A 26,457-nucleotide genomic window follows, 5' to 3' on the forward strand; every position below is an offset into this window, starting at 1 on the left:
TTGCGCTACACTTGCAACACAGCATTCCTAACCTAGTCCACAATTTCTGTGGTGTGGATCGAGCAGTCAACAAGTCGAGCAGTCATTTGAAAGAGTAAGAACATTCCAGTGAGACAACTCAAAGGCGAAATCCATTAACGCCAAGACAATGGAATTCATTGCCCTTGACAATCATCCGTTCTCTGTTGTGGGTGATGTTGGCTTTCACAGACTGGTCAAGCACCGCTACACACGACCAAGTGTGCTATTTTTCAGATGTTGCCCTACCGGAGTTACACAGTAATAGCGTCACTTCTTTTAGCTTCAACACTGACATACTATGGAACGCCGTTTGGGTCTTTGCGTGTCAAAAAAGATACAGTAGCACTGTCAAAGCTGTACAAGAAAGTCTGCAAACAAGCAAACACCAGCCACGAACAATGTGTTTACAATACCGCGTTGGTAATAAAGCATCATTTGTTTGACAGCAACTTCTGGGGTAGCTAGCTCATATAGAGGAGACGGACTCACTGGCTGTTCTCTAAGTTACAGAGAGCAGGCAGTCCCATCCACCAAACTACCAGGTGTGAAAGAGGGAAGGCAATTTGGTATAGAACAGACCTAACTCACTCTATTAAATTAATCAAAAGAGGACCATTTTACATTTGGCTAGAAAATCAAAAGGAAATGATCTCAAAATGTCATCCTGTGTGCTACCTACATCACCCCACTAGAATCCCCATACTTTAATAAAGACAGCTTCTCCATCCTGAAGGGAGAAATCAATAATTTCCAGGCCCAGGGACTAGCATGTGGCAACCTAAATGCCAGAACTGGACAAGAACCCGACACACTCAGCACACAAGGGGACAAACATCTGCCTGGAGGCAACAGCATTCCCACCTCCATATACCCCCACCCCCAGCACAAGTACAACAACAACCCAGAGTCTCTTAGAGCGTTCACAGTCAGCCCACTGACACCCCTATCAGATCAAAGCAAAATCACAGTCTACTTGGAACAAAGCAATACTCAATCATGAGGCATGAAAACCAAAAGGAACTGAATAACATCAAGAAATGCTATAGATGGAAGGAATGTAGTGTGGAAATCTACCAAAAACAATAAGGCAAGAACAAATTAATTCCCTTTTAGAGAACTTCCTGGACAAAACATTCCACTGTAAATAGTGAAGGCGTAAACTTGGCAGTAGAAAACCTAAACAGTATATTTGACCTCTCAGTTTCCCTATCAAATCAAAAAAGAAAACCGAAGAAAATGAACAACAATGACAAAATGGCGTATCCAAGACGGCGTAGCAATCGGACACGTGTGTTTGTCTTTGTCTTATCACGTGTAAATAGCCGGTTTTTTTCACGTCTCTCTTAATCTCACCCATCTATGAACTAAATATACTTTCCTGCAACCCGCCTCACCAAATGTGGTCAATGGTAGGCTATCTGCCATTTTTATTCCTTATAACTGGAACCTCCATCAGGAGCTAGCCAGCTAACTAGCTACAAGTCTTTGTTAGCCACGGCTAGCGGTCTTCACCTTTTTCCTCGGTCACCAGCCAGCCTTAGCTCGGACAATACCTTCCAGTCTGCACAGCGCCTATCGGACTGCTTCTCATAAACCACATCACCGGATTCCTGCAGCTCTGGATCATTACACCGGATCGTTGCAGCAAGCTAGCTGCAAACAACTGGCTACTGTTAGCTAACGCCTCCGTCCCGAAGCAAGCACCAGTTAGCCTTGAGCTAGCCTCGAGCTTGGCCCATATACCAGCTAATTCTAGGGCTACAATACCTCATTTGCCGACGTGATCGCCCGATGTGGTGTCAACAGGCTCTTCTGTTACGATGTTACCAAATGAACCATCTACTAGCCCCGGCCCGCTAGCTTTCTGAATGCTGCCTCCCCTGCTCGCCTAGCGTAGTAGTTGCCAAATGAACCATCTACTAGCCCCGGCCCGAACGGCACCCTGACTCACCTGTTGCTGCTCTTTTCAATAACACCTCATTTTGTTTACCTACTCCTCCTCTGTTCCTCTGGTGATGTAGATGTTAACCCAGGTCCTGTAGCCCCCAGTTCTACACCAATTCCCCAGGAGCTCTCATTTGTTGACTTCTGAACCGTAAAAGCCTTGGTTTCATGCATATTAACATCAGAAGCCTCCTCCCTAAGTTTGTTTTATTCACTGCTTTAGCATACTCTGTCAACCCTAATGTCCTAGCCGTGTCTGAATCCTGGCTTAGGAAGGCCACCGAAAAATCTGACATTTCCATCCCCAACCACAACATTTTCCACCAAGATAGAACTGCCAAAGGGCGTGGAGTGGCAAAGGGGGTGGAGTTGCAATCTACTGCAGAGACAGCCTGCACAGTTATGTCATGCTATCCAGGTCTGTGCCTAAACAGTTCAAGCTCCTACTTTTAAAAATCCACCTTTCCAGAAATAAGTCCCTCACTGATGCAGCTTGTTACATCTGGCCCTTCTTTGGACACTGTGTTAACCTGTCAAGGTATGGGGGCAGTATTTTCGATTTCGGATGAAAAGCATGCCCAGAGTAAACGGCCTAATACTCGGGCCCAGAGTCAAATATTTGCATATTATTAGTAGATTTGGATAGAAAACAAGCTTCTAAAACTGTTTGAATGGTGTCTGAGTATAACAGAACTCATATGGCAGGCAAAAACCTGAGAAAAATACAGCCAGGAAATGAAAATCTGGTGCCTGTAGTTTTTTCAAGTCATTGCCAATCGAACACAGTGAGTTAGGGTTCATTTTGCACTTCCTAAGGCTTCCACTAGATGTCAACAGTCTTTAGAAAGTTGTTTGAGGCGTCTATGATGAACAGAGACCGAAAAAGAAGGCTGGGAAGTTGGTGACCGAGGGAAGGACATCAGTTCATTGGCGCGCATTCACGTGAGGAGGTAGCTCTGTTCCAAAAAATTTTAAGACACTGGAATGGTCCGGTTGGAATATTACTGAATTTTCACATTCTAAAGGCCCTAAAGATTGATGCTTTACAACGTTTGAACGAACATAAACAGAACTTTTTTTGACTTTTCGTCGTGACATTTTCCTTGCGCGTCCTACATTTTGAGTAGCTTACTGAACACGCAAACAATGGAGTTATTTGGACATAAATTATTAACTTTATCGAACAAAACAACATTTATTGTGGACCTGGGATTCCTGGAAGTGCCTTCTGATGAAGATTATTAAAAGGTAAGTGAATATTTCTAATGCTATTTATGCATTTAGATGACTCCAAAATGGCAGATATCTGTAATTAGCCTGATGTATTTTTCTGAGCGCAGTACTCAGATTATTGCAAAGTGTGCTTTCCCAGTAAAGTTATTTTGAAATCTGTCAATGCGGTTGCATTCAGGAGATGTTAATCTATAATTCTTTGAATAACAGTTTAATATTTTAGCAACGTTTATAATGAGTATTTTTGAAAATTGTAGTGCTGATGCACCGTAAGTTTTGGGGGAAATACATTTTCTGAATGTCACGTGCCAATGTAAAAGGCTGTTTTTAGATATAAATATGAACTTGATAGAACAAAAAATGCATATTGTCTAACATAATGTCCTAGGAGTGTCATCTGATGAAGATTGTCAAAGGTTAGTGCATAATCTTAGCTGGTTTTCTGCTTTTGGTGACGCTTGTCCTTGCATTGAAAATGGCTGTGTGTAATTTGTCTATATACTGTCCTAACATAATCTAACTTTATGCTTTCGCCGTAAAGCCTTTTTGAAATCGGACAACGTGGTTGGATTAAGGAGATGTTTATCTAGAAAATGGTGTAAAACAGTTGTATGTTTGAGAAATTTGAATTATGACATTTTGTTGTTTTCGAATTTGGCGCTCTGATTTTTCACTGGCTGCACGGTGGGTGGGATGCTAGCATCCCACTAGCCTCAAAAAGTTGACTAACCTCCAGACGAGCTTCAATGCCATACAACACTCCTTCCATGGCCTCCAATTGCTCTTAAAATGCAAGTAAAACTAAATGCATGCTCTTCAACCAATCGCTGCCCGCACCCGCCCGCCCGTCTAGCATCACTACAATGGATGGTTCTGACTTAGAATATGTGGACAACAAATACCTAGGTGTCTGGTTAGACTGTAAACTCTGCTTCCAGACTCACATTAAGCATCTCCAATCAAAAATTACATCTAGAATCGGCTTCCTATTTTGCAACAAAGCCTCCTTCACTTAGGCTTCTAAACATACCCATCCTACCGAGCCTGGACTTCGCCGATGTCATTTACAAAATAGCCTCCAACACTCCACTCAGCAAATTGGATGTAGTCTATCAAAGTGCTATCCATTTTGTCACCAAAGCCCCATATACTACCCACCACTGTGACCTGTATGCTCTCCTTGGCTGGCCCTCACTTCATATTCATCGCCAAACCCACTGGCTCCAGGTCATCTATAAGTCTTTGCTAGGTAAAGCCCTGCCTTATCTCAGCTCACTGGTCACCATAGCAACACCCACCCGTAGCGCACGCTCCAGCAGGTATATTTCACTGGTCATCCCCAAAGCCAACTCCTTACAGTTCTCTGCTGCCAATGACTGGAACGAATTGCAAAAAAAAATAAAAAAAATAAAAATAAATCACTGAAGCTGGAGACATATCTCCCTCACGAACTTTAAGCATCAGCTATCAGAGCAGCTTACCCATCATTGCACCTGTACACAGCCCACCTGTAAATAGCCCACCCAACTACCTCATCCCCATAGTGTTATTTATTTTTTTGCTCCTTTGCACCCCAGTATCTCTACTTGCACATCTATCACTCCAGTATTAATGCTAAATTGTAATTATTTCTTAACTATGGCCTATTTATTGCCTTACCTCCCTAATCTTACTACATTTGCATATAGATTTTTCTATTGTGTTATTGACTTTACGTTTGTTTATCCCATGTGTAACTCTGTGTTGTGTTCTCTGTGTTCTCAACTGGCCTACCTGGTTAAATAAAGGTGAAATAAAAAAAATCGAAAATGGTTTGATGAAGAATGCAAAAACCTAAAAAAGAAATTGAGAAACCTATTCAACCAAAAACAGACCGAGAAAACCTGAGTCCATGCCTTCACTAAAATGAATCACAAAAACAATACAGAAATACACTACAGTAAAAGAAATAACAGCACGTCAGAAATCCGCTCAGTGTAATTGAAGAAACCATACACTAACCACCTCTGGGAAAATTGGAAAACAACACAGAGTTATCTAAAACGGAGATGTATGGGTCAACCACTTCTCCAATCTTTTTGGCCCTATAACAAAGAACAAACAGAAAAAAACATACATGATCAAATACAAATCTTAGAATCAACTATTTAAGACTACCAGAACCCACTGGATTCTCCAATTACATTGAATGAACAACCCAAAAAGGCCAATTTAAATTGGCTATACTTAAACTCTAACATCATCCTTAGCTCTGGCATCTTCCCCAATATTTGGAACCAAGGACTGATCGCCCCGTTCAACAAAAGTGGAGACAAATTTGACCCTAATAAACTACCATGGGATATGCGTCAACAGCAACCTTGGGGAAAATCCTATGCATTATCATTAATAGACTCGTACATTTCCTCAGTGAAAACAATGTACTATAAAATTAATGTACACAAACACGTGAGAGGTTAAAATTGGCACAAAAAAATAATTCCACAGGGCCGTGGGGTGAGACAGGGATGCAGCTTAAGTCCCACCCTCTTCAACACACACACACACACACACACACACACACACACACATATATATGTATCAACAAATTGGCGAGGGCACTAGAACAGTCTGCAGCACCCAGCCTCACCCTACTTGAATCTGAAGTCAAATGTCTAATGTTTGCTGATGATCTGGTGCTTCTGTCCCCAACCAAGGAGGGCCTATAGAAGCACCTAGATCTTCTGCACAGATTCTGTCAGACCTGGGCCCTGACAGTAAATCTCAGTAAGACAAAAATAAGGATGTTCCAAAAAAAAGGTCCAGTTGCCAGAACCACAAATACAAATTCCATCTAGACACCGTTGCTCTAGAGTACACAAAAAAACTATACATACCTCGGCCTAAACATCAGCGCCACAGGTAACTTCCACAAAGCTGTGAATGAGCTGAGAGCCAAGGGCCTTGAATGCCATAAAAAGGAACATAAAATTTGACATACCAATTAGGATCTGGCTAAAAATACTTGAATCAATTACAGAACCCATCGCCCTTCATGGTTGTGAGGTCTGGGGTCCGCTCACCAACCAAGAATTCACAAAATGGGGCAAACACCAAATTGAAACTCTGCATGCAGAATTCCGCAAAAATATCCTCTGTGTACAACGTAAAACACCAAATAATGCATGCAGAATTAGGCTGATACACGCTAATTATCAAAATCCAGAAAAGAGACGTTAAATTCTACAACAACCTAAAAGGAATATTTTCCCAAACCTTCCATAACAAAGCAATCACCTACAGAGAGATGAACCTGGAGAAGAGTCCACTAAGCAAGCTGGTCCTGGGGCTCTGTTCACAAACAGACCCCACAGAGCCCCAGGAAAGCAACACAATTAGGCCAAACAAATCATGAGAAAACAAAGAGAAAAACTTGACACATTGGAAAGAATTAACAAAAAAACACAGCAAACTAGAACGCTATTTGGCTCTAAACAGAGAGTACACAGTGGCAGGATACCTGACCCAAACTTAAGAAAGTTTGGACTATGTACATAGCCTTGCTATTGAGAAAGGCTATGTGCACACTGCCCACAAAATGAGGTGGAAACTGAGCTGCACTTCCTAACCTCCTGCTAAAATGTATGACCAGAGACACATATTTCCCTCAGATTACACAGATCCAAAGAACTGGAAAACAAACCCAATATGTGTATTCAAGTAGTCAGATGTTTAGTATTTGGTCTCATATTCCTAGCACGCAATGACTACATAAAGCTTCTGACTCTACAAACGTGTTGGATTTACAGTTTGTTTTGGTTGCATTTCAGATTATGTTGTGCCCAATAAAAATGTAATGGTAAATAATGTGACACGCTTCCTCAACACGTCTGAAGTTGAAGAAGCGTGCAATTGGCATGCTGACTGCAGGAATGTTCACCACAGCATTTGCAAGACAATTTAATGTGCATTTCTCTACCATAAGCCACCTCCAATGTAATTTTAGAGATTTTGTCATCAGTTTGTACAACCAGCCTCACAACCGCAGGCCACATGTAACCCCGCCAGTCCATAACCTCCACATCCAGCTTCTTCACCTGTGGGATCGTCTGAGGCCAACCACCCAGACAGCTGATGAAACTGAGGAGCATTTCTGTATGAAATAAAGCCCTTTTATAGGGGAAAAACTCATTCTGATTGGTAAGGCCAGGCTCCCCAGTGCATGGGCCTAGCTCGCAAGTGGATGGGCCTATGACCTCCCAAGCCCACCCATGGCTGCACCCCTGCCCAGTCATGTGAAATCCATAGATTAGGGCCTAATGAATTTACTTAAATTGACTGATTTCCTTATATAAACAGTAACTCAGTAAAACCATTGAAATTGTTGCATGTTGCGTTTATATATATTTTTCAGTATAAATAAGAGTAAAATATGTTTCTGAACACTTCTACATTAATGTTGATACTACCATGATAACAGATAATCATGAATAATGATGAGCGAAAAACTTGAGGCACCAAACCCAGATTCGTCGGTCGGAATGCCAGACGGTGAAGCATGATTAAATCACTCCATAGAACACGTTTCCACTGCTCCAGAGTCCAATGACGGCGAGCTTTACACCACTCCAGCCGACGCTTGGCATTGCGCATGGTGATCTGAGGCTTGTGTGTAGCTCCTCGGCAATGGAAACCCATTTCATGAAGCTCCTGACGAACAGTTCTTGTGCTGACGTTCCTTCCAGAGGCAGCTTGGAATGTGGTAGTGAGTGTTGCAAACGAGGACAGACAATTTCTTTACACAGCAGTCCCATTCTGTGAGGTTGTGTGGCTTACCACTTCACGGGTGAGCCATTGTTGCTCCTAGACGTTGCATTTACATTTAAGTCATTTAGCAGACGCTCTTATCCAGAGCGACTTACAATAACAGCAGTTACAGTTGACCGGGGCATCTCTAGCAGGGCACACATTTAACGATTAGAATTGTTGGAAAGTTGGCATCCCATGACGGTGTCACGTTGAAAGTCACCGAGCTCTTCAGTAAAGGCCATTCTACTGCCAATGTCTGTCTATGGAGATTGCATGGCTGTTTCCTCAATTTTATACACCTGTCAGCAACGAGTGTGCCTGAAATAGCCGAATCCACTATTTTGTAGATACAAATATGACACCTTGAAATGGGGGAACTAGACAGTGTTTTCATTTCTAAAACATACACAGTACCAGTCAAAAGTTTGGACACACCTACTCAAACAAGGGTTCTTCTTATGTTGTAGAATAATAGTGAAGACATCAAAACTATGAAATAACATATGGAATCATGTAGAAATTACCCCCAAAAAGTGTTGAACAAATCAAAATATATTTTATATTTGAAATTCTTCAAATAGCCATCCTTTGCCTTGACAGCTTTGCACACTCTTGGCATTCTCTCAACCAGCTTCATGAGGTAGTCACCTGGAATGCATTTCAATTAACAGGTGTGCATTGTTAAGAGTTGTTCTATGACATGGTAGGGGGTGGTATACAGAAGATAGCCCTATTTTGTAAAAGACCAAATCTATATTATGTCAAGAACAGCTCAAATAAGCAAAGAGAAACGACAGTCAATCATTACTTTAAGACATGAAGGTCAGTCAATACGGAACATTTCAAGAACTTTTGAAAGTTTCTTCAAGTGCAGTCGCAAAAACCATCAAGTGGTATGATGAAACTGGCTCTCATGAGGACCGCCACAGGAAAGGAAAACCCAGAGCTCTCTGCTGCAGAGGATACGTTCATTAGAGTTACCAGCCTCAGAAATTGCAGCCCCAATAAATGCTTAACACAGTTCTAGTAACAGACATCTCAAAATCAACTGTTCAGAGGAGACTGTGTGAATCAGGCCTTCGTGGTGGAATTGGTGCAAAGAAACGACTACTAAAGGACACCAATAAGAAGAGACTTGATTGGGAAAAGACACACAAGCAATAGACATTAGACAGGTGGAAATCTGTCCTTTGGTCTGATGAATCCAAATTTGAGATTGTTGGTTCAATTCCACCAAGGCCAGAATCCCGGAGTCAGCTCTTCACTGTTGACATTGAGACTGGTGTTTTGCGGATACTATTTAATGAAGCTGCCAGTTGAGGACTTGTGAGGCATCTGTTTCTCAAACTAGACACTAATGTACTTGTCCTCTTGCTCAGTTGTGCACCGGGGCCTCCCACTCCTCTTTCTATTCTGGTTAGAGCCAGTTTGCGCTGTTCTGTGAAGGGAGTAGTACACAGCGTTGTACGAGATCTTCAGTTTCTTGGCAATTTCTCACATGGAATAGCCTTCATTTCTCAGAACAAGAATAGATTGATGAGTTTCAGAAGAAAGGTCTTTGTTTCTGGCCATTTTGAGCCTGTAATCGAACCCACAAATGCTGATGCTCCAGATACTCAACTAGTCTAAAGAAGGCCAGTTTTATTGCTTCTTTAAAATCAGCACAACAGTTTTCAGCTGTGCTAACATAATTGCAAAAGGGCTTTCTGATGATCAACTTGGATTAGCTAACACAACGTGCCATTGGAACACAGGAGTGATGGTTGCTGATAATGAGCCCCTGTATGCCTATGTAGATATCCCATTTTTTTTAAATCAGCCGTTTCCAGCTACAATAGTCATTTACAATATTAACAAAGTCTACACTGTATTTCTGATCAAATTGATGTTATTTTAAAAAAGGGGGGGGAAAATTTAAAAAAGTGCTTTTCTTTCAAAAACAAGGACATTTCTAAGTGACCCCAAACTTTTGAATGGTAGTGTACCATCAAATAAAAAAAGGTGACATTCTGTACTGTCGCCTCATATGAGAAATTTTATCATCTCAAATACAAAATGCTGGAGTAGAGCCAAATTAAGTTTTAGCTTCACTGTCCAAATAAATACAATGACAGTCAGGTTTTTTTTTCTTCAGGTTTTTGATAAAAGAGGTATCATTTCATATATTTTAATTTAAGGTTGTCTAACTATACAAATACTTTTTGAGATCAACTGACACTAACCAAATAGTTTATCAAATTGAACAACTCCTGTTTAATTTACGTGGGAGGGCCTTAGTCATATCAAATCGTTTTTGTCACATGCTTCGTCAACAACAGGTGTAGTCTAACAGTGAAATGCTTACTAGTGCCAGCCTGTCCCCGTGGAGACAGATGGCTGGGCACTGTCTGATGGATGGGCTGTGTTGGGTGATGAGAGGAGAGGGCCAATGACGTCGCCGAGTGTTTGGCCCAGGGGGCCCGCCGTTGAGAAAGCACTTCCTGTGTGTGCTGACAGACAGCGAGGTCCAGGAGAAGCAGTGAGAGGGAAGGGGCAGAGGGCTGGTGCAGGGGAACTGGTTGGCTGTTCCCCTTTAAACCTTGCCCTCCCCCCAGCTCTCACAGCTAGTCAAGGGCAACTCCAGAGAAAAACAAAAGACTTCCAGAGCAGCCTCACTCCCAGTCTCCTACCTGTTAAATGCCTTACTGTACCCCATCAGATATGCTGTGCAAACTAGGCCAAGTTGGTCAACCTTTGGAGGTGCTGATTACACTACTGTTCACTGAACAATATAAGCAAGGCTTATAGTGTGGTGCTTTCCCCTGTAGTTATTTATCAAACCACTGGCATCTCCAGATTTTATTGTGCAACAGCTAACTTTGCCAGTTGTGCAGAGCTGTGCGTGTGTGTATGTGTGTTACAGGATGGGTTCTTACCCGAGTCGCCCCAGCTGCTCCAGCTCAGGAACGGGGGGTCCGTATGTGTGGATGTGGATGGGCTGGTAGAGGTACAGAACCTCTTCTAACCGGGTCACGGGCAGCAGCGACACAGTCTGACCCTGCAGCATAGGAGAAGCGACACATTACAGTCTTTACAGTCAAACATGTTTGCCGGTGTGAACATCACTAATAAATCACCACAAAGAGATTTAGCAGTTGAGGAACAAATATGCTACCCAAATCCTTGAGGAAACAACCTGTGGTCGTCAACCTATGTCGTCGTAAGAAGGAATGCTAGATCGAACAGCATTGACCAAGTCCAAAACTGCCCCCAAAGTAGACATTTTATGCAGACAGCAAGAGTTAAGCAGTGAACAAAGCAATTTTTGTCAATACTGAAAATAGCCTACCCTAAGATAAACCCTCTGATGGTGACTGGGATAGGGAAACCCTGCGCTTTTGCAAGAGCTCAAAATGTACAAAGCAAGAGAGAGCTACTCAAAAATAGTTCTGAACCAAAGTAAATACTATAAAATACCCAGAATAAATCCTGTGGAGAACAAGGTAAGTAATGATGAAAAATACAGACTGCCCAGAAGGCTCCGGTGATTCATGATATAAATTAACTTTACAGGAGGGAGGCAAAGTCATGGAGGAGAGCAGTAACCATCTCTCTCTCTGTATGTGTGTGTGTGTGTGTGTGTCTCTCTCCAATCAGTATCCAATCAACGGGAGCTTTAAGTGGATTCATCCAGAAACACCATCATGGCACGGTGGGTGGCCAACCAAATTACCTGAATGACATCACTGCCATTTGGTAAGCTCTCCGGCACGCCAAACATCCCACATGAATCTGTCGTGTATCCTCCAATCAGAAAATATGCTGTGAAACAGATTTGATATCTGCATATTCTCTTCCAATCCATGAAGGTTGAAAGGGGTTTCAAATTTGTCTGCCTTGCCTCGCAGTCAATATGCCCTTGAACGTGGCCATTGAGCAAGAAACATGATCCTTCTTCGGGACGTTGCAGCATTGTTCAATCTCAGCCTGTGCCATTAGTCAGAGGGACTTTCCGGTCGGCCATGTCCTTTACTGAGTCTCAGTCTGGCTTTAAAGCATTTAGACTGGAAGAAGGGTAATGGATGAGTTTGGATGACAATGAAACAAAGAGAATTAAGAACATAGATAATATTTAAACAAAAACAGAGGAAGGGGGCAGGGTGGTGCACAGAGAGAGAGAAAGAGTAATAAAAAGTATGAGAGACAGAGAGACAGAAATAGGGAGAGAAAGAGTATAAACATTACAGTGAGAGGGGAGCTGATGAAAACCAACTAAACTAGTAACATGTGGCCCCTGGCCTCCGACCACTGTTCTAACGCATGCTGCTGGCCAGGCAATCATGCACAATGAAATAGAATGAACCAAGCTGGGTCCGAAACAAGCAACACAGTCCGGTGTGACACACAGCTCAAAACAATGGTTCAGTGGTGTGGGGCCATATAAAATATCTGAATATTATGTGATAAAAATCAAGATATTGCCACTAACAAAACAAACACAGGTTTCTATCCAACTGGCGACAGATTTTCAGAAAGATATTCTAAAATCTGCATAAAAACAATATGCGCATTTTCCGACCAGGTGTGTTTCCACCAAACTGACTTGTTTTGCGGATAAATGGCCTGTGCGTGATGACGTAGCGTACATTTATTACAACAAAAAAAATTATAAAAACAAAAAACATTTGCAGTCAAGTTCCCATGATGAAAATGTGTTTAATTGCATTTCCAAAACAACTGTTCTGATAAATAGCAAACTAGTTAGCTGATAAAGTGCACAGGGTGTTATATGAGATATGGAAAAGAGCAAGATCCTTTTATTTGATAATTGGCAGCCAAGCACTGATCATGTCACAAGCATTCAAATAAGAGCCTACCCTCCATATTTAGCATGATCACTGTGCACTTAACTAGCATGTGAAGTTCATAACTTATTTAATCTGCCTATTAACGTAATGCTTTTCCTAGTCGTGGTGGTAGGCCTACAACAGCCTGCTGTGATTCTATCAATATTGGTGTTATCACCTCAATTAATTTTTCTGAAAGAAGAAGATCCCATGTCAAACTAACAAATTGTCTATCGACATTTATGAAATTGCACCATCATTTCCTGTTTCCATCAGCCCTGTCATGACTTTATGTGTCAAGTTATTCATCCACATGAAACGGTTGGATGGAAACCTGGTTATTGACAGTCAAACATTCACTCCACAAAACAAAAATACTCTCCTTCTCCCACGCACACATTTCTCTGCTGCTGCCACTCAACCTTTAACCCTGTGGGGCCAGTGACCCAGGCAGCCTCTTCCCTCCCATTCATCCCTACAACACTTCAGCCCCAACACAAGCTAATCAAACCCAGGCCGGCCACTCTCTCTCCACGCTCTCCATCAATCTTCTTTCAGTCTCTCTTTCAGCACTGTATTACTCCTACTCTCCCCTGCACCAATCACCCAGAGAGACTACAGTGATGGTGGGGTGAGAGAGAGAAAGCGAGACAGAAAGTGAGAAGAGTTACAGATGGTGAAAAGGCAGTAAATCTCATTTGACAGACAAACTAGAGCAGTCCAGAGAAGTTTGTTGCATTCCTGTCCAAAGGCACCTTGAAAACTGGCAGGAACACACACATACTGTATCGCTCACCCCTACACCACACACAGAGCTCCCCTGTTAAAATGTGTCTGCATCACTGTAACATCAGTATTGTCAACATCCAGTTCATCCACTAGCTGCCTGCAGATTGTACAATGGGATTGAAACACAATACCTAACAATGAAGTGTTGACTGGTTTACAACTGCCAGACATTGAGAATGATGACCACATACATGACAGGTAGCATCACAACTGCATTTAAATATTCAAATGAGTAAAACAAAGAAAGATCAACAGTTAAGTCTCAATGATCGTATCTCTCCCGCACGTGACAAACTCATCACCTTCTATTAAAAGCTGTGTGGATCAGTGGAAATGGTTGTTTTCCGAGCGCTCACTGTCAGCACAGCAGAACAACCCGGAGAGCTAGGCTCCTGTGGTCCACGTGACAGTCCAAAAGAGCGAGCACCACTACCACAGGGCCAAAACAAACATCTGCAAACAACATTAAGAGGCCAATCTTAAAACCCAAGGAAAAAGTGTGTTGATTTGTGTGTGTGGGTGTAATTCTGAGTGTGTGTTTAAGATTCCCAAAAAGTCCCCTGTGACACTAAAGTAAAACTCTTGGGACCATCCATCTTAATAAAACCGCAGGGGAGGATAACTTGAGGAAATCGCAGTGTACCTCACAACTCCCTTCTAGTTCTCCCTACTCCGGTACGGTCCACGTCAGGTCTACATCAGGTTTAAGATCACACCATCTTTATTCAACTCCCAAGATACTGAATTAGCCAGCCATTGTAGCTACTTAGTCAGTGTTCAAGGCCAAGCCTAATTAACATCCAGGCACAAGATCTGATCACACACTCTACCCCCAGGGAGCCACTACCTACGCCACACACAGTCCACTTGCTCCCGTGAGCAGCCCTTCTCTATCACCCCAACTGTGGAGCTCTGCAGAACGTCCCAAGATCGCTGGCGACAACCCCCCCACCCCCATGGGCAGCCTAACTTCAGCTGAGCTCTATGTAACCCAGGCAGAGCCACAGGGGGCTCCATTCACTAACAGCCCAGTGATAATTGCTGCAATCACAACAGAGTGAGGCGGCGGGAGTAAGACGGCCACTGTGTGGAATTGTATTGGGGATAAGTCTAATGACCAGAGTTAGGACGACCTGCACCAGCGAGCGAGAGGGTCAAATCCTCCCACGTGTGATCCTCCTGCCTCCCTCACCCTCTCTGCCACCCCTACCCCGTCACGGGTGGTGCTTCTGTGTGGATAAAAAGCTTTGTGGCCCCCTCTGGCCCACTGAGCACAAGTAGCAAGTGTAAACGCTCCTGCCTTTGCAGTGCCTCCCCTTCCCTCGGAGGGTTAAATATAACCATCCTGCAGGCAGCAGCTGCACCAGCGCAAAGCCCTTAAAGCTGACAACTCCTTTTTCCTCTGGGCTGGGCCGGCCTGCCTGTGGGGTGCTCGGGCCAAGCACAACAAGGCCAAACCAGAGGCAGGGGCACAAGTGTGAATGAATGCCCACAGATTGTGCCAATCGGGGGGGGGGGGGGACAACAACTATCCTTTACCCCGAGAGTCATCTCCCCAACCCCCCAGCCCACACATCCCCGCAGCCATGGGTCTCCGTGCCAACAATGGAATATAAGAGCAAAAGGTGAAGGGTCGAGCCCTCTCCCACAAAACAAGCCAGGCTTTGAGCTGTGAATGACACACCAGTCAAAATGAATGTCAATCACGTTGGTGAGGTATAAACGGAAACATACTACTACCATATACAACCACACTTTTAGAGACCCGTGTTGCTACACATAATTGGAAGTGTTTAAAAGCAAAAGAAGAAATCTGAGCAATGGCTAAGTGGAGCAGCAAGAGGAGGAACATATCACAGCAATGAGAGAAGAAATGGAGTGCGTGATTAAGACTCAAGAGTGAAAGAGAAAGAGTGAGGGGAAAGTAGCTGTGTGGTGTAGCAGACTGCCTCCACAGTAGAACAGGTTGAGCCAGTCTGTCAGACAGAGCTTGGCTTGGCCTTGAATGAGGAGCATGACTACCCAACAAAGGTCACTGCAGAGGACAACACACTACCAATGAAAAACAGGCCAGCGCAAACACACACCGAATGTGTGTTCACTAAGGCCCTTAGATTCCATTCTATGGAGTCAAGCCAAAGAGGACCCTGGGAATTTTAGCAAGGTACACATCTGTGTTAAGGGATAAACTTCCCACATGCATTTGACCAAGTATTAGTTTTGCTCTCGCGCTCTCATCAAGAGCACACGTCAGCCTCGTCAGGCATGTCAGCTGCTCTGCTGGCCATGAGGGGTGCATCTCACCCCTGTGGCAGTGGGACGTTTTATTTAAGATGGCGCTGAAAGCTGGACCAAGGTGGAGATTCTCTACAGGTCAACAGCAAGCAGGCATGGAAGACTGTTCTAGTCTGTCTGTGTGTGTGTGACAGCTGCAACACAACACTTAACAGACATCTACACACACAGTTAACTAGGCTACTTCCATGAACCAGTGGATAATTGAACTAAAGTAACACAATTTAACCAATGTTCAGTTTTGCAAACAAGCTTGGCTATGACAGACTATAGCTATCAGACTACAACAAAAAGAGGGAGAGAGCCATCATCAATAGCTAGTTTCAGCATGGAAGGGTTACCTCCCACACATCCAATTTCTTTTGATTTCAACAGATGTCTAATTTAAAAAGAGAACACGCTTCACTTTGGTCTTCCAAGGATGTTTGCCCAGGCTGGGTAACGTGTGTGTGTGTGTGTGTGGAGTACACGGATGTGTGTGTGTTTGAGAGATATCAAAGCAGGGAGGGAGAGTCTCTTTGTTCAGTGGAGTGCTATAAACTCAGGGATTACCCAGACTGACTTTGGACCATTCAAGTTCACAAGTACAGTGAAATGCCTTTCTAGCACGCTCTAACCCCAAAAATATCCATGTAGTACTACAAATAACATAAGGTAGAACAAAAACACACAAGAAATAAACATGAGGAAGTAAGCCATATACAGGGTCAGTTCCAATGCCATGTTTACAAAGATAATGGAGTGATAGAGGTAGACACTGTATGTATGGGGGTAAAGTGACGAGGCATCAGGATATACAGTGCATTTGGAAAGTATTCAGACCCCTTCACTTTTTCCACTTTGTTACGTTACAGCCTTATTTTTAACACATTTTCAATTTCTAAAAACTAAAACAGAAATACCTTATTTACATAAGTATTCAGACCTTTTGCTATGAGACTCTAAATTGAGCTCAGGTGCATCCTGTTTCCATTGAGGTGGAAGGTGACCAGAACCCAATGGTCACTGACAGAGCTCCTCTGTGGAGATGGGCGAACCTTCCAGAAGGACAACCATCTCTGCAGCACTCCACCAAATAAGGCTTATGGTAGAGTGGCCATTCAGAAGCCAATCCTCTGTAAAAAGACACGACAGCCCGTTTGGAGTTTGCCAAAAGGCACCGAAAGGACTCAGACAATGAGAAACAAGATTATATGGTCTGATGAAACCAAGATTGAACTCATTGGCCTGAATGCCTAGCGTAAGACCTGGAGGAAACCTGGCACGATCCCTACGGTGAAGCCTGGGGGCCAGCATCATGCTGTGGGGATGTCTTTCAGCGGCAGGGACTGGGAGACTATTCAGGATTAAGGGAAAGATGAATGGAGCAAAGTACAGAGAGATCCTTGATGAAGTCCTGAGTGCTCTGGAGCAGGTTATCAGACTGGAGCGAAGGTTCACCTTCCAACAGGACAACGGCCCAAAGCACACAGCCAAGACAACGCAGAAGTGGCTACGGGACAAGTCTCAATGTCCTTGAGTGGCCCAGCCAGAGCCTGGACTTGAACCTGATCGAACATCTCTGGAGAGACCTGAAAATATCTGTGCAGAGACGCTCCCCATCCAACCTGACAGAGCCTGAGGATCTGCAGAGAATAATGGGAGAAACTCCCCAAATACAGGTGTGCCAAGCTTGTAGCATCATACTCAACAAGACGAGGCTATAATCACTGCCAAAGGTGCTTCAACAAAGTACTGAGTAAAGGGTCTGATTATTATTTAATTTTTTTACATTTGCTTTGTCATTATAGGTTAGTGTGTGTAGATTGAGGGTGAAAACAACTATTTAATCCATTTTAGAATAAGGCTGTAACAAAATATGGAAAAAGTAAAGTGGTCTGAATACTTTCCAAATGCACTGTATGATAAGAACAGAGTAGCAGCAGCATATATGATGATTGTTTGTGAGTGCTTGTGTGTAGAGCAGGGTTTCCGTTAACCTCCAGTTGCTGGCTTTTGGCCACGTTTTTTTTAAAGCTGCAAATAAATAAATAAATAAATAAACAAATAAACAGAGACAGACAGACAGACAGAGACACAGACAGACACAGACACACACAGACACACAGAGTAAAACATGCTTTTATCAGCCCATTCAGTGCGCAACAATTCTAAACGCAATCGCATCTTAAAAACAGTTTTTGTGCACGATTAAAAATGAATACTATTTTTATTTCTCAACTGGTAATTGAAGCGTGCCTCCCATTCACCATTCAAGTGCAGGCAAAAGGCTATCAGCGAGTCACCACTTTACAATGTGAGCTGGAGGCCATATGCATTTTGAAAACACACTTAAATTGTTTGAAATCTGAATGTATATTTCATATTATGAGGAATGTCTTACCTTGCTTGAAAGTAGACTATAGCTACAGTGAGGGAAAAAAGTATTTGATCCCCTGCTGATTTTGTATGTTTGCCCACTTACAAAGAAATGATCAGTCTATAATTTGAATGGTAGGTTTATTTGAACAGTGAGAGACAGAATAACAACAAAAAAATCCAGAAAAACGCATGTCAAAAATGTTATAAATTGATTTGCATTTTAATGAGGGAAATAAGTATTTGACCCCTCTGCAAAACATGACTTAGTACTTGGTGGCAAAACCCTTGTTGGCAATCACAGAGGTCAGACGTTTCTTGTAGTTGGCCTCCAGGTTTGCACACATCTCAGGAGGGATTTTGTCCCAATCCTCTTTGCAGATCTTCTCCAAGTCATTAAGGTTTCGAGGCTGACGTTTGGCAACTCGAACCTTCAGCTCCCGCCACAGATTTTCTATGGGATTAAGGTCTGGAGACTGGCTAGGCCACTCCAGGACCTTAATGTGCTTCTTCTTGAGCCACTCCTTTGTTGCCTTGGCCATGTGTTTTGGGTCATTGTCATTCTGGAATACCCATCCACGACCCATTTTCAATGCCCTGGCTGAGGGAAGGAGGTTCTCACCCAAGATTTGACGGTACATGGCCCCATCCATCGTCCCTTTGATGCGGTGAAGCTGTCCTGTCCCCTTAGCAGAAAAACACCCCCAAAGCATAATGTTTCCACCTCCATGTTTGATGGTGGGGATGGTGTTCTTGGGGTCATAGGCAGCATTCCTCCTCAAAACACAGCGAGTTGAGTTGATGCCAAAGAGCTCCATTTGTCTCATCTGACCACAACACTTTCACCAGTTGTCCTCTGAATAATTCAGATGTTCATTGGCAAACTTCAGATGGGCATGTATATGTGCTTTCTTGAGCAGGGGGACCTTGCGGGCGCTGCAGGAATTCAGTCCTTCACGGCGTAGTGTGTTACCAATTGTTTTCTTGGTGACTATGGTCCCAGCTGCCTTGAGATCATTAACAAGATCCTCCCGTGTAGTTCTGGGCTGATTCCTCACCGTTCTCATGATCATTGCAACCCCACGAGGTGAGATCTTGTATGGAGCCCCAGGCCGAGGGAGACTGACAGTTCTTTTGTGTTTCTTCCATTTGCAAATAATCGCACCAACTGTTGTCACCTTCTCACCAAGCTGCTTGGCGATGGTCTTGTAGCCCATTCCAGCCTTGTGTAGGTCTACAATCTTGTCCCTGACATCCTTGAAGAGCTCTTTGGTCTTGGCCATGGTGGAGAGTTTGGAATCTGATTGATTGATTGCTTCTGTGGACAGGTGTCTTTTATACAGGTAACAAACTGAGATTAGGAGCACTACCTTTAAGAGTGTGCTCCTAATCTCAGCTCGTTACCTGTATAAAAAGACACCTGGGAGCCAGAAATCTTTCTGATTGAGAGGGGGTCAAATACTTATTTCCCTCATTAAAATGCAAATCAATTTAACATTTTTGACATGCGTTTTTCTGGATTTTTTTGTTGTTATTCTGTCTCTCACTGTTCAAATAAACCTACCATTAAAATTATAGACTGATCATTTCTTAGTCAGTGGGCAAACGTACAACAGGGGATTAAATACTTTTTTCCCCTCACTGTAAATCCGACCACGGAAACGTGGAGGCAATTATTTTCTAAAGACGTCATTTTCTAAAGACGTCAATTTATCCTGAAATTTCTACCGTTCTGCGTGCCAGTTATGTTTTTCATGTGCATTTTTTGTGAAACAGTTTTATTTCAATAATGGTTTTCATTTCTCAATAATTGTCACGTGGTTAATCATAAAAATCTGAATCTAAATTAAAGTTAAAGTCAACTATGCGAAATCACCAGCCTCTGCCATATGGACACATTGATACACCGTGATCCATTGGCAGCTAAAGAAATTAGCAAATGGAACTCATAGCCTATAGGCCAATGCAGCAGTAGGCCAATAACTTCCATTGCTCTTTCATAACAAGGATTGGTGATTAACGGCAAGATTTTTCTAATTGCTTACTCTGAGGAACTACTCTTTGGCCAGTTTATTAGGTACACTACCCCATTCACAAAAATACAGAGTTCCAACACGAGTGAGTCACGTGGCCGTGGCTTGCTATATAAAAGCAGGCAGACGGGCATCGAGACATTCAAGAACTGTTTGATTGAGCGTTAGAATGGGCAAAATGAGTGACCTAAGCGACTTCGAGAGTGGTATGATCGTCGGTGCCAAGTGTGCTGGATCCAGTACCTCAGAAACATCCGCCCTCCTTGGCTTTTCATCTACGACAGTGTCTAAGGTTTACTGAGAATGGTGCGACAAACAAAAAACATCCAGTCAGCAGCAGTCATGTGCACGATAGCTCGTTGATGAGCGAGGTCGAAGAAGAATGTCAAGAATTTTGAAAGCTAACAGGCGGGACACAAACAGACAAATAACGGCGCCGTACAACAGTGGTGTGCAGAAAGACATTTCGGAATGCACAACTCGCCGATCTTTGCAAGAGACGACCACACCGGGTTCCTCTCCTATCTAAATAAAGACAAAGAGACAGGAGGTGGCATCCCCTACTGACAGCTCACCTTGGCCGGCCTGCCTGCCTGCCTGCCAGGAGAGACTCTTCAGTAAACCCCCTGCTTCCACACCCCCAGAGGTGTGTCTGCTTCCATCTCCAGGATATGTTAGTTAAGAGGAGTGAGAAGCACCCTTCTTACAACCATGTGGTGCCTATAATTGATTAATGGCAAGATCATTTCTCTGTTAATTCTCTCGCTCTCCCTCTCTCAAATGACAGCAACATGACTCTGCATCTTCTCTCTTTTGAATCCTACTTCAACAGGACACCAAAAATGAAGAGATAAATAAGCCGGCATTCTCCAGGAACCAACTGCGACATCTTGAAACGCCACCAAGTCAAACAGCAGTCTTCTGGACTGAGGTGAGGGGAAACCAAAACCACACTGAAACCCAACTGAAGCCTCGCGGCGTCCAGATGTAGCTGGCAACTGCTCTACCCCACCCTGAGCCAGAGGGAGGAGAAAAGAGGGAGAAAGAGGGGTAAAAGTGACGGGAAAAAGTCAGAGTCCGAGCCAAGAGCAACAGCATCTTACAACCTTCTCTCCATCAGCAAGTAGCACTTAATGCTGCATATCCAGTCAGTTAGAGAGAACCACATCCTCCTGAAGCCAGCCATACTGGAGCTACTCTTTTTCCAATGGTGGAGGAAGAATGGACGGTGGTCATGTCTTTGGGTTTAAATGGATATCAAATACACTCATGGTACAAATATATTGCCCAGAGGATTACCCATGCTAGCTGGGCTGATGAGACAGAAAAGGTTTCTAGGTTCTACAAGCAAAACTAGTGTATAGGTATGCGAGTATGTGTGGAGAAAGACAGCTGGACAGAGAGAGACTTCACAATTCTGTCACGGAGTTGGGACTAGTTGAGCACTAAGACAAGATTTCTCCCACGCAACATTGCACCCTGGGAAGTCAGCCACACCTCCCATATGGGCTTGTGGAGAGAAAGGTGGGGGGATATCGCTTTATCTCGTCACGGTATAATGAAAATAAACTAGTGTGAAGGAAAACATAGCCGTTGCCAAATGGAAGGAGGCCTTAACAGCTACCCTGAACAACAAAGCTGACAACTCAACAAAACACCTAGCCAGAGCCCTCATTCTGTCTCTGAGGGCTGCAGGTAGGAATGTGATGACACTATGGATGAGATGAGGGCTTGTTCCCACACCAGGCAGAGAAGCGCGCTAAGGGATTGGACAAAGTGCACTGCAGCAACACTCTCCTTCAGGGGCTCCTCAACCATTAGCATGAAGCTAAATCTAAACTGACCACCAGTGTAATATGCTAACAATGAATTAGCATTGACCTAAATGGCAATGTGTGCCCCATTAAGCTAGCCAGCATTGGGCTCTGTTTAAGTATGCTAACCATGCGTAACTATTGAGTGAAATCATGCAGGCCGAGTGTTCGTATGACCTTATCGTGCTTTAAAACTAGCTAAAATAGGCCGACCCAGGGTGCATGCTGGACATTCACTAGCATTTCTGTGTGGGTGCTGTTTGTATGCTAACTATGCAGTAGGCTTAAGGCATCCTTCACAGTCAGGACAGTCAGCGTGTTTACACGTGGCGTGTGGTACTCACCATAGGGATGCCGGTAGAGAAGATGGTGGTTTTGACCACCTGTTTCTGCTTCTCAATCTGGGTCTCCAGCTGGGCGGCCCGGTCCTTGTGTTGGGCCAGCAGGATGGTGGCGGGGACATGAGAGCGCTCCTGGAGGGGAACATACAAATACAGGTATGAATATGTCATCATATTTCTGTGTGTGTGCGCATTTTCAAAAACCACTGACTAGCCATGATCTAGCCTCAAGCAAAACCTGTATTTAAGCCAAGGAAAAGATGGGAGGAGCTTCAAAGACTGGCACCTGTAAATGAGATGTGTAACTTGGGAACCTCAGAGTTTACAATATCAATCACACACATCTCCCTATAACTGCACAACTAAGAAACCAAGGTGCTCTGAGGCTGGTCATTAAATTATTAATGCAGGCCAGTGGTATTATGTCGGTCTGCGCCATCTTTACCTCCAAAAAGACAATGCATGGTGTTCAGATGGAGCAGGACGTTATTGTCGGGGTAGACAGGCAGTGGGGACAGAACTGGGAGTGTTTTCATCACTAGGCAGGAAGGAAAGTGTGGAGCAGAATAATGAACAGCTGGAGGTGATCAACTAATGGCTCCTTATCAGGATCTATTGCAAACACTATCAGTCTATAATGATCGTTTGTGTGCGTGTGACTCCGACCCTCAGAGATTTCCAGTGTAAATGCCAACACACAAAGCGTGTCCCCGGGGGCTGACTGCTCATCTCCCAACAGACAACAGAGGCCCAGTGTTTAAACAAACAAACAAACAGCTCAAACTGCTCTGTGATAGCGCTTTACTAGGCAGCTCTACAGGGACAATCCCTTCCAAAGCCTGCCGCTAAAACACAATGGAGCCAGGAGGCTTTGGCAACACAGAATGCTAACAATGCTGGGCTCCACCACAGGTGTGTGTGTGTGTGTGTCATTGGCAAATTCTCTCTATCCTATTTTCTACATTGTACAATAATAGTGAAGACATCAAAACTATGAAATAACACATATGGAATCATGTAGTAACCAAAAAAAGTGTTAAACAAATCAAAATATGATAACAGCTTTGCACACTTGACATTCTCTCAACCAGCTTCATGAGGTAGTCACCTTGAATGCATTTCAATTAACAGGTGTGCCTTGTTAAAAGTTCATTTGTGGAATTTCTTTCCTTCTTAATGCGTTTGAGCCAATCAATTGTGTTGTGACAAGGTAGGGGTGGTATACATAAGATAGGGCTATTTGGTAAAAGACCAAGTCCATATTATGGCAAGAACACCTCAAATAAGCAAAGAGAAATGACAGTCCATCATTACTTTAAGACATGAAGGTCAGTCAATGCGGAAAATGTCAAGAACTTTGAAAGTTTCTTCAAGTGCAGTCGCAAAAACTATCAAGCGCTATGATCAAACTCACGAGGACCGCCACAGGAAAGGAAGACCCAGAATTCTCTGCTGCAGAGGATAAGTTCATTAGAGTTACCAGCCTCAGATTGCAGCCCAAATAAATGCTTTACAGAGTTCAAGTAACAGACACATCTCAACGTCAACTGTTCAGAGGAGACTGTGTGAATCAGGCCTTCATAGTCGAATTGCTGCAAAGAAACACTACTCAAGGACACCAATAAGAAGAAGAGACTTGTGCCAAGATACACGAGCAATGGACATCAGACCGGTAGAAATCTGTCCTTCGCCCTGATGAGTCCAAATTTGAGATTTTTGGTTCTAACCGCTGTGTCTTTGTGAGATGCAGAGTAGGTGAATGGATGATCTCCGCATGTGTGTTTCCTACTGTGAAGCATGTAGTGTAATGTGGTGGTGTGATGGTGCTTTGCTGGTGACACTGTGATTTATTTAGAATTCAAGGCACACTTAACCAGCATGGCGACCACAGCATTCTGCAGCGATACGCCATCCCATCTGGTTTGCTCGAAGTGGGACTATCATTTGTTTTTCAACAGGACAATGACCCAACATACCTCCAGGCTGTATAAGGGCTATTTGACCAAGAAGGAGAATGATTGAGTGCTGCATCAGATTACCTGGCCTTCGCAATCACCCGACCTCAACCTAATTGAGATGGTTTGGGATGAGTTGGACCGCAGAGTGAAGGGAAAGCAGCCAACAAGTGTTCAGCATATGTGGGAACTCCTTCAAGACTGTTGGAAAAGCATTCCAGGTGAAGCTGGTTGAGAGAATGACAAGAGTGTGCAAAGCTGTCATCGAGGCAAAGGGTGGCTACTTTGAAGAATCTAAAATATATTGTTTAAAAAAAGAAAAGTGGTTACTACATGATTCCATGTGTGTTATTTCATAGTTTTAATGTCTTAAAAAAAAAACCTTGAATGAGTAGGTGTGTCCAAACTTTTGACTGGTACTGTATGTCACCTGATTGTTTTCTCTATTTGCCTGTGTGGTGCTATGTGGCAATCTGTGTTTATTAGTGTGGCTGTATGTGGTGTGTGTGTGTGTGTGTGTGTCTCACCAGTTCGTCCAGTAGAGCCTGCTTGCTCTTCCTCTTAGCCTGTAACTGTCTCTGTTCTTCCTGCAGAGTCTCCAGCCTGCGCTGCTCGTTCCCCTGCTGCTCCAACAACAGCAGCTCCTCCAACTCCTCCTGCTCTCGAGTCTTACAGAGAGAGGGAGAGGAGTCGGAGCGAAAACAATCAATATCATAGTAGACAGAATATTGCAGGAGGAAGAGACAGAGGTTGAGAGAGGAAGCTAGACCATTTAGTACAACAGAATAATGCATAAGCGATGCGTTTCACCAGGCAAAGCAAAGTGAGTCAGTGTGGGGTAACAGGTACCCACCAGCTTGGCCTTGTTCTTCTGGATGATGTCTCTATTCTCTCTCTGGTAAGCCTCCATGATCTGTTTGGTCCCCTCCACCTCTAGGTTGTTGGTCAGGTTATAGACTGGAGAGAAGAGAGCAGGGCAGCCCTCTATCAACACACTAGCATGGACTTCACTTCAAATGATTTAGGACTGATAATGGAAATCGGATTTGGCACAAGCTGAATTATGATGTTGCAAAGCATCTGACTCTAGATAATTCAATGCGTTTTGATTAAATAATTAAGGTTGAATGTTGAAATTGTATCTATCCCTATTTAAAATAAACAATAGAAACACATAGGGTTTGCCAGTGCATTTCTCTAAAAGTAATTAGCCATGTTCCTGACGATGTAAGCATAGGAGACAGTAGGAGAGGCCTAACACATTGTCACAATGCAAACACCATCTGACAGAAATCTCTGAGAATTGGCACAGAGAGACTGGAGTGTCTCTGACCCTGGCTGGCACTGATGCCTGTAAAACAACATCCAGAGGCAAGGCCAGATCAATCAGGCTGCATCCTTCCCTCTCTCCCCCCGCCTCCTCTCACCGATCTCCTCCACTCGCTCCAAGTAGTCATTGTATTCTCTCAAGTTGGAGAAGTCAACATCTCTCTTGTTGTAACTGTGGGAGAAAGCAAACAGTTATTATATGCATTATGCTTAATGCTTGTTTGCAGACATTACACTGAAACAGCAGAGCTAAAGAAATAAAGATGAGGGATGGATGGAATAGGAGGGGCTGAGAGGAAAAAGTATGGCAGGGAAAGAGCTTTCCTATTCGAGCAAACCCTGGGGGGCCCATTGTCTACAAAACAAACAGCATCATGACAATGACAAAGGCAGCTTAAGGAGAGGGAGGAGTGGGCTGAACACACAGAAACACCCTTCTCCCCCATGCCTCTCACTCACATCTTGAGCACCTTCTTACGGATCTCCACCTCCTTGTCGACGGCAGGGTCTTCAAAGAGCTGCACACGGAAGTTACTCTTCCTCAGGGGCGTGTCGCACTGCACACAGTTCCCCGAGCCGCGCACAAACAGCATGTCCACACAGCTCTCACATCTGAGAGGAGACAGAGACAGACATAGTAAACCAGCCTTTCCCCAAACTTGCTCCTCGGGACTACGCAGCTGATTAAAATTATCAAAGCTTAATGATGAATTGATTATTTGAATAGCTTG

The 26,457-nt window shown here is 43.7% G+C and overlaps 1 protein-coding gene across 2 annotated transcripts in view; it reads right to left on the minus strand.

Moving 5' to 3' along the window:
• The window catches only part of mnat1 (MNAT1 component of CDK activating kinase), a 56,954-nt gene that overhangs the window by 24,423 nt on the left and 6,074 nt on the right, over positions 1–26,457 (minus strand). For both annotated transcript variants that reach the window (XM_029713366.1, XM_029713368.1), the window contains exons 3-8: positions 26,186–26,338; positions 25,825–25,898; positions 25,251–25,354; positions 24,925–25,065; positions 22,446–22,574; positions 10,902–11,023 (exon numbers count right to left, since the gene is read on the minus strand). In XM_029713366.1, the coding sequence (XP_029569226.1) occupies positions 10,902–11,023; positions 22,446–22,574; positions 24,925–25,065; positions 25,251–25,354; positions 25,825–25,898; positions 26,186–26,338 (723 nt within the window). The remainder of the gene's footprint in view (positions 1–10,901; positions 11,024–22,445; positions 22,575–24,924; positions 25,066–25,250; positions 25,355–25,824; positions 25,899–26,185; positions 26,339–26,457) is intronic.

Source organism: Salmo trutta, chromosome 25 (genome assembly GCF_901001165.1).
Source record: "Salmo trutta chromosome 25, fSalTru1.1, whole genome shotgun sequence".
Taxonomy (NCBI): domain Eukaryota; kingdom Metazoa; phylum Chordata; class Actinopteri; order Salmoniformes; family Salmonidae; genus Salmo; species Salmo trutta.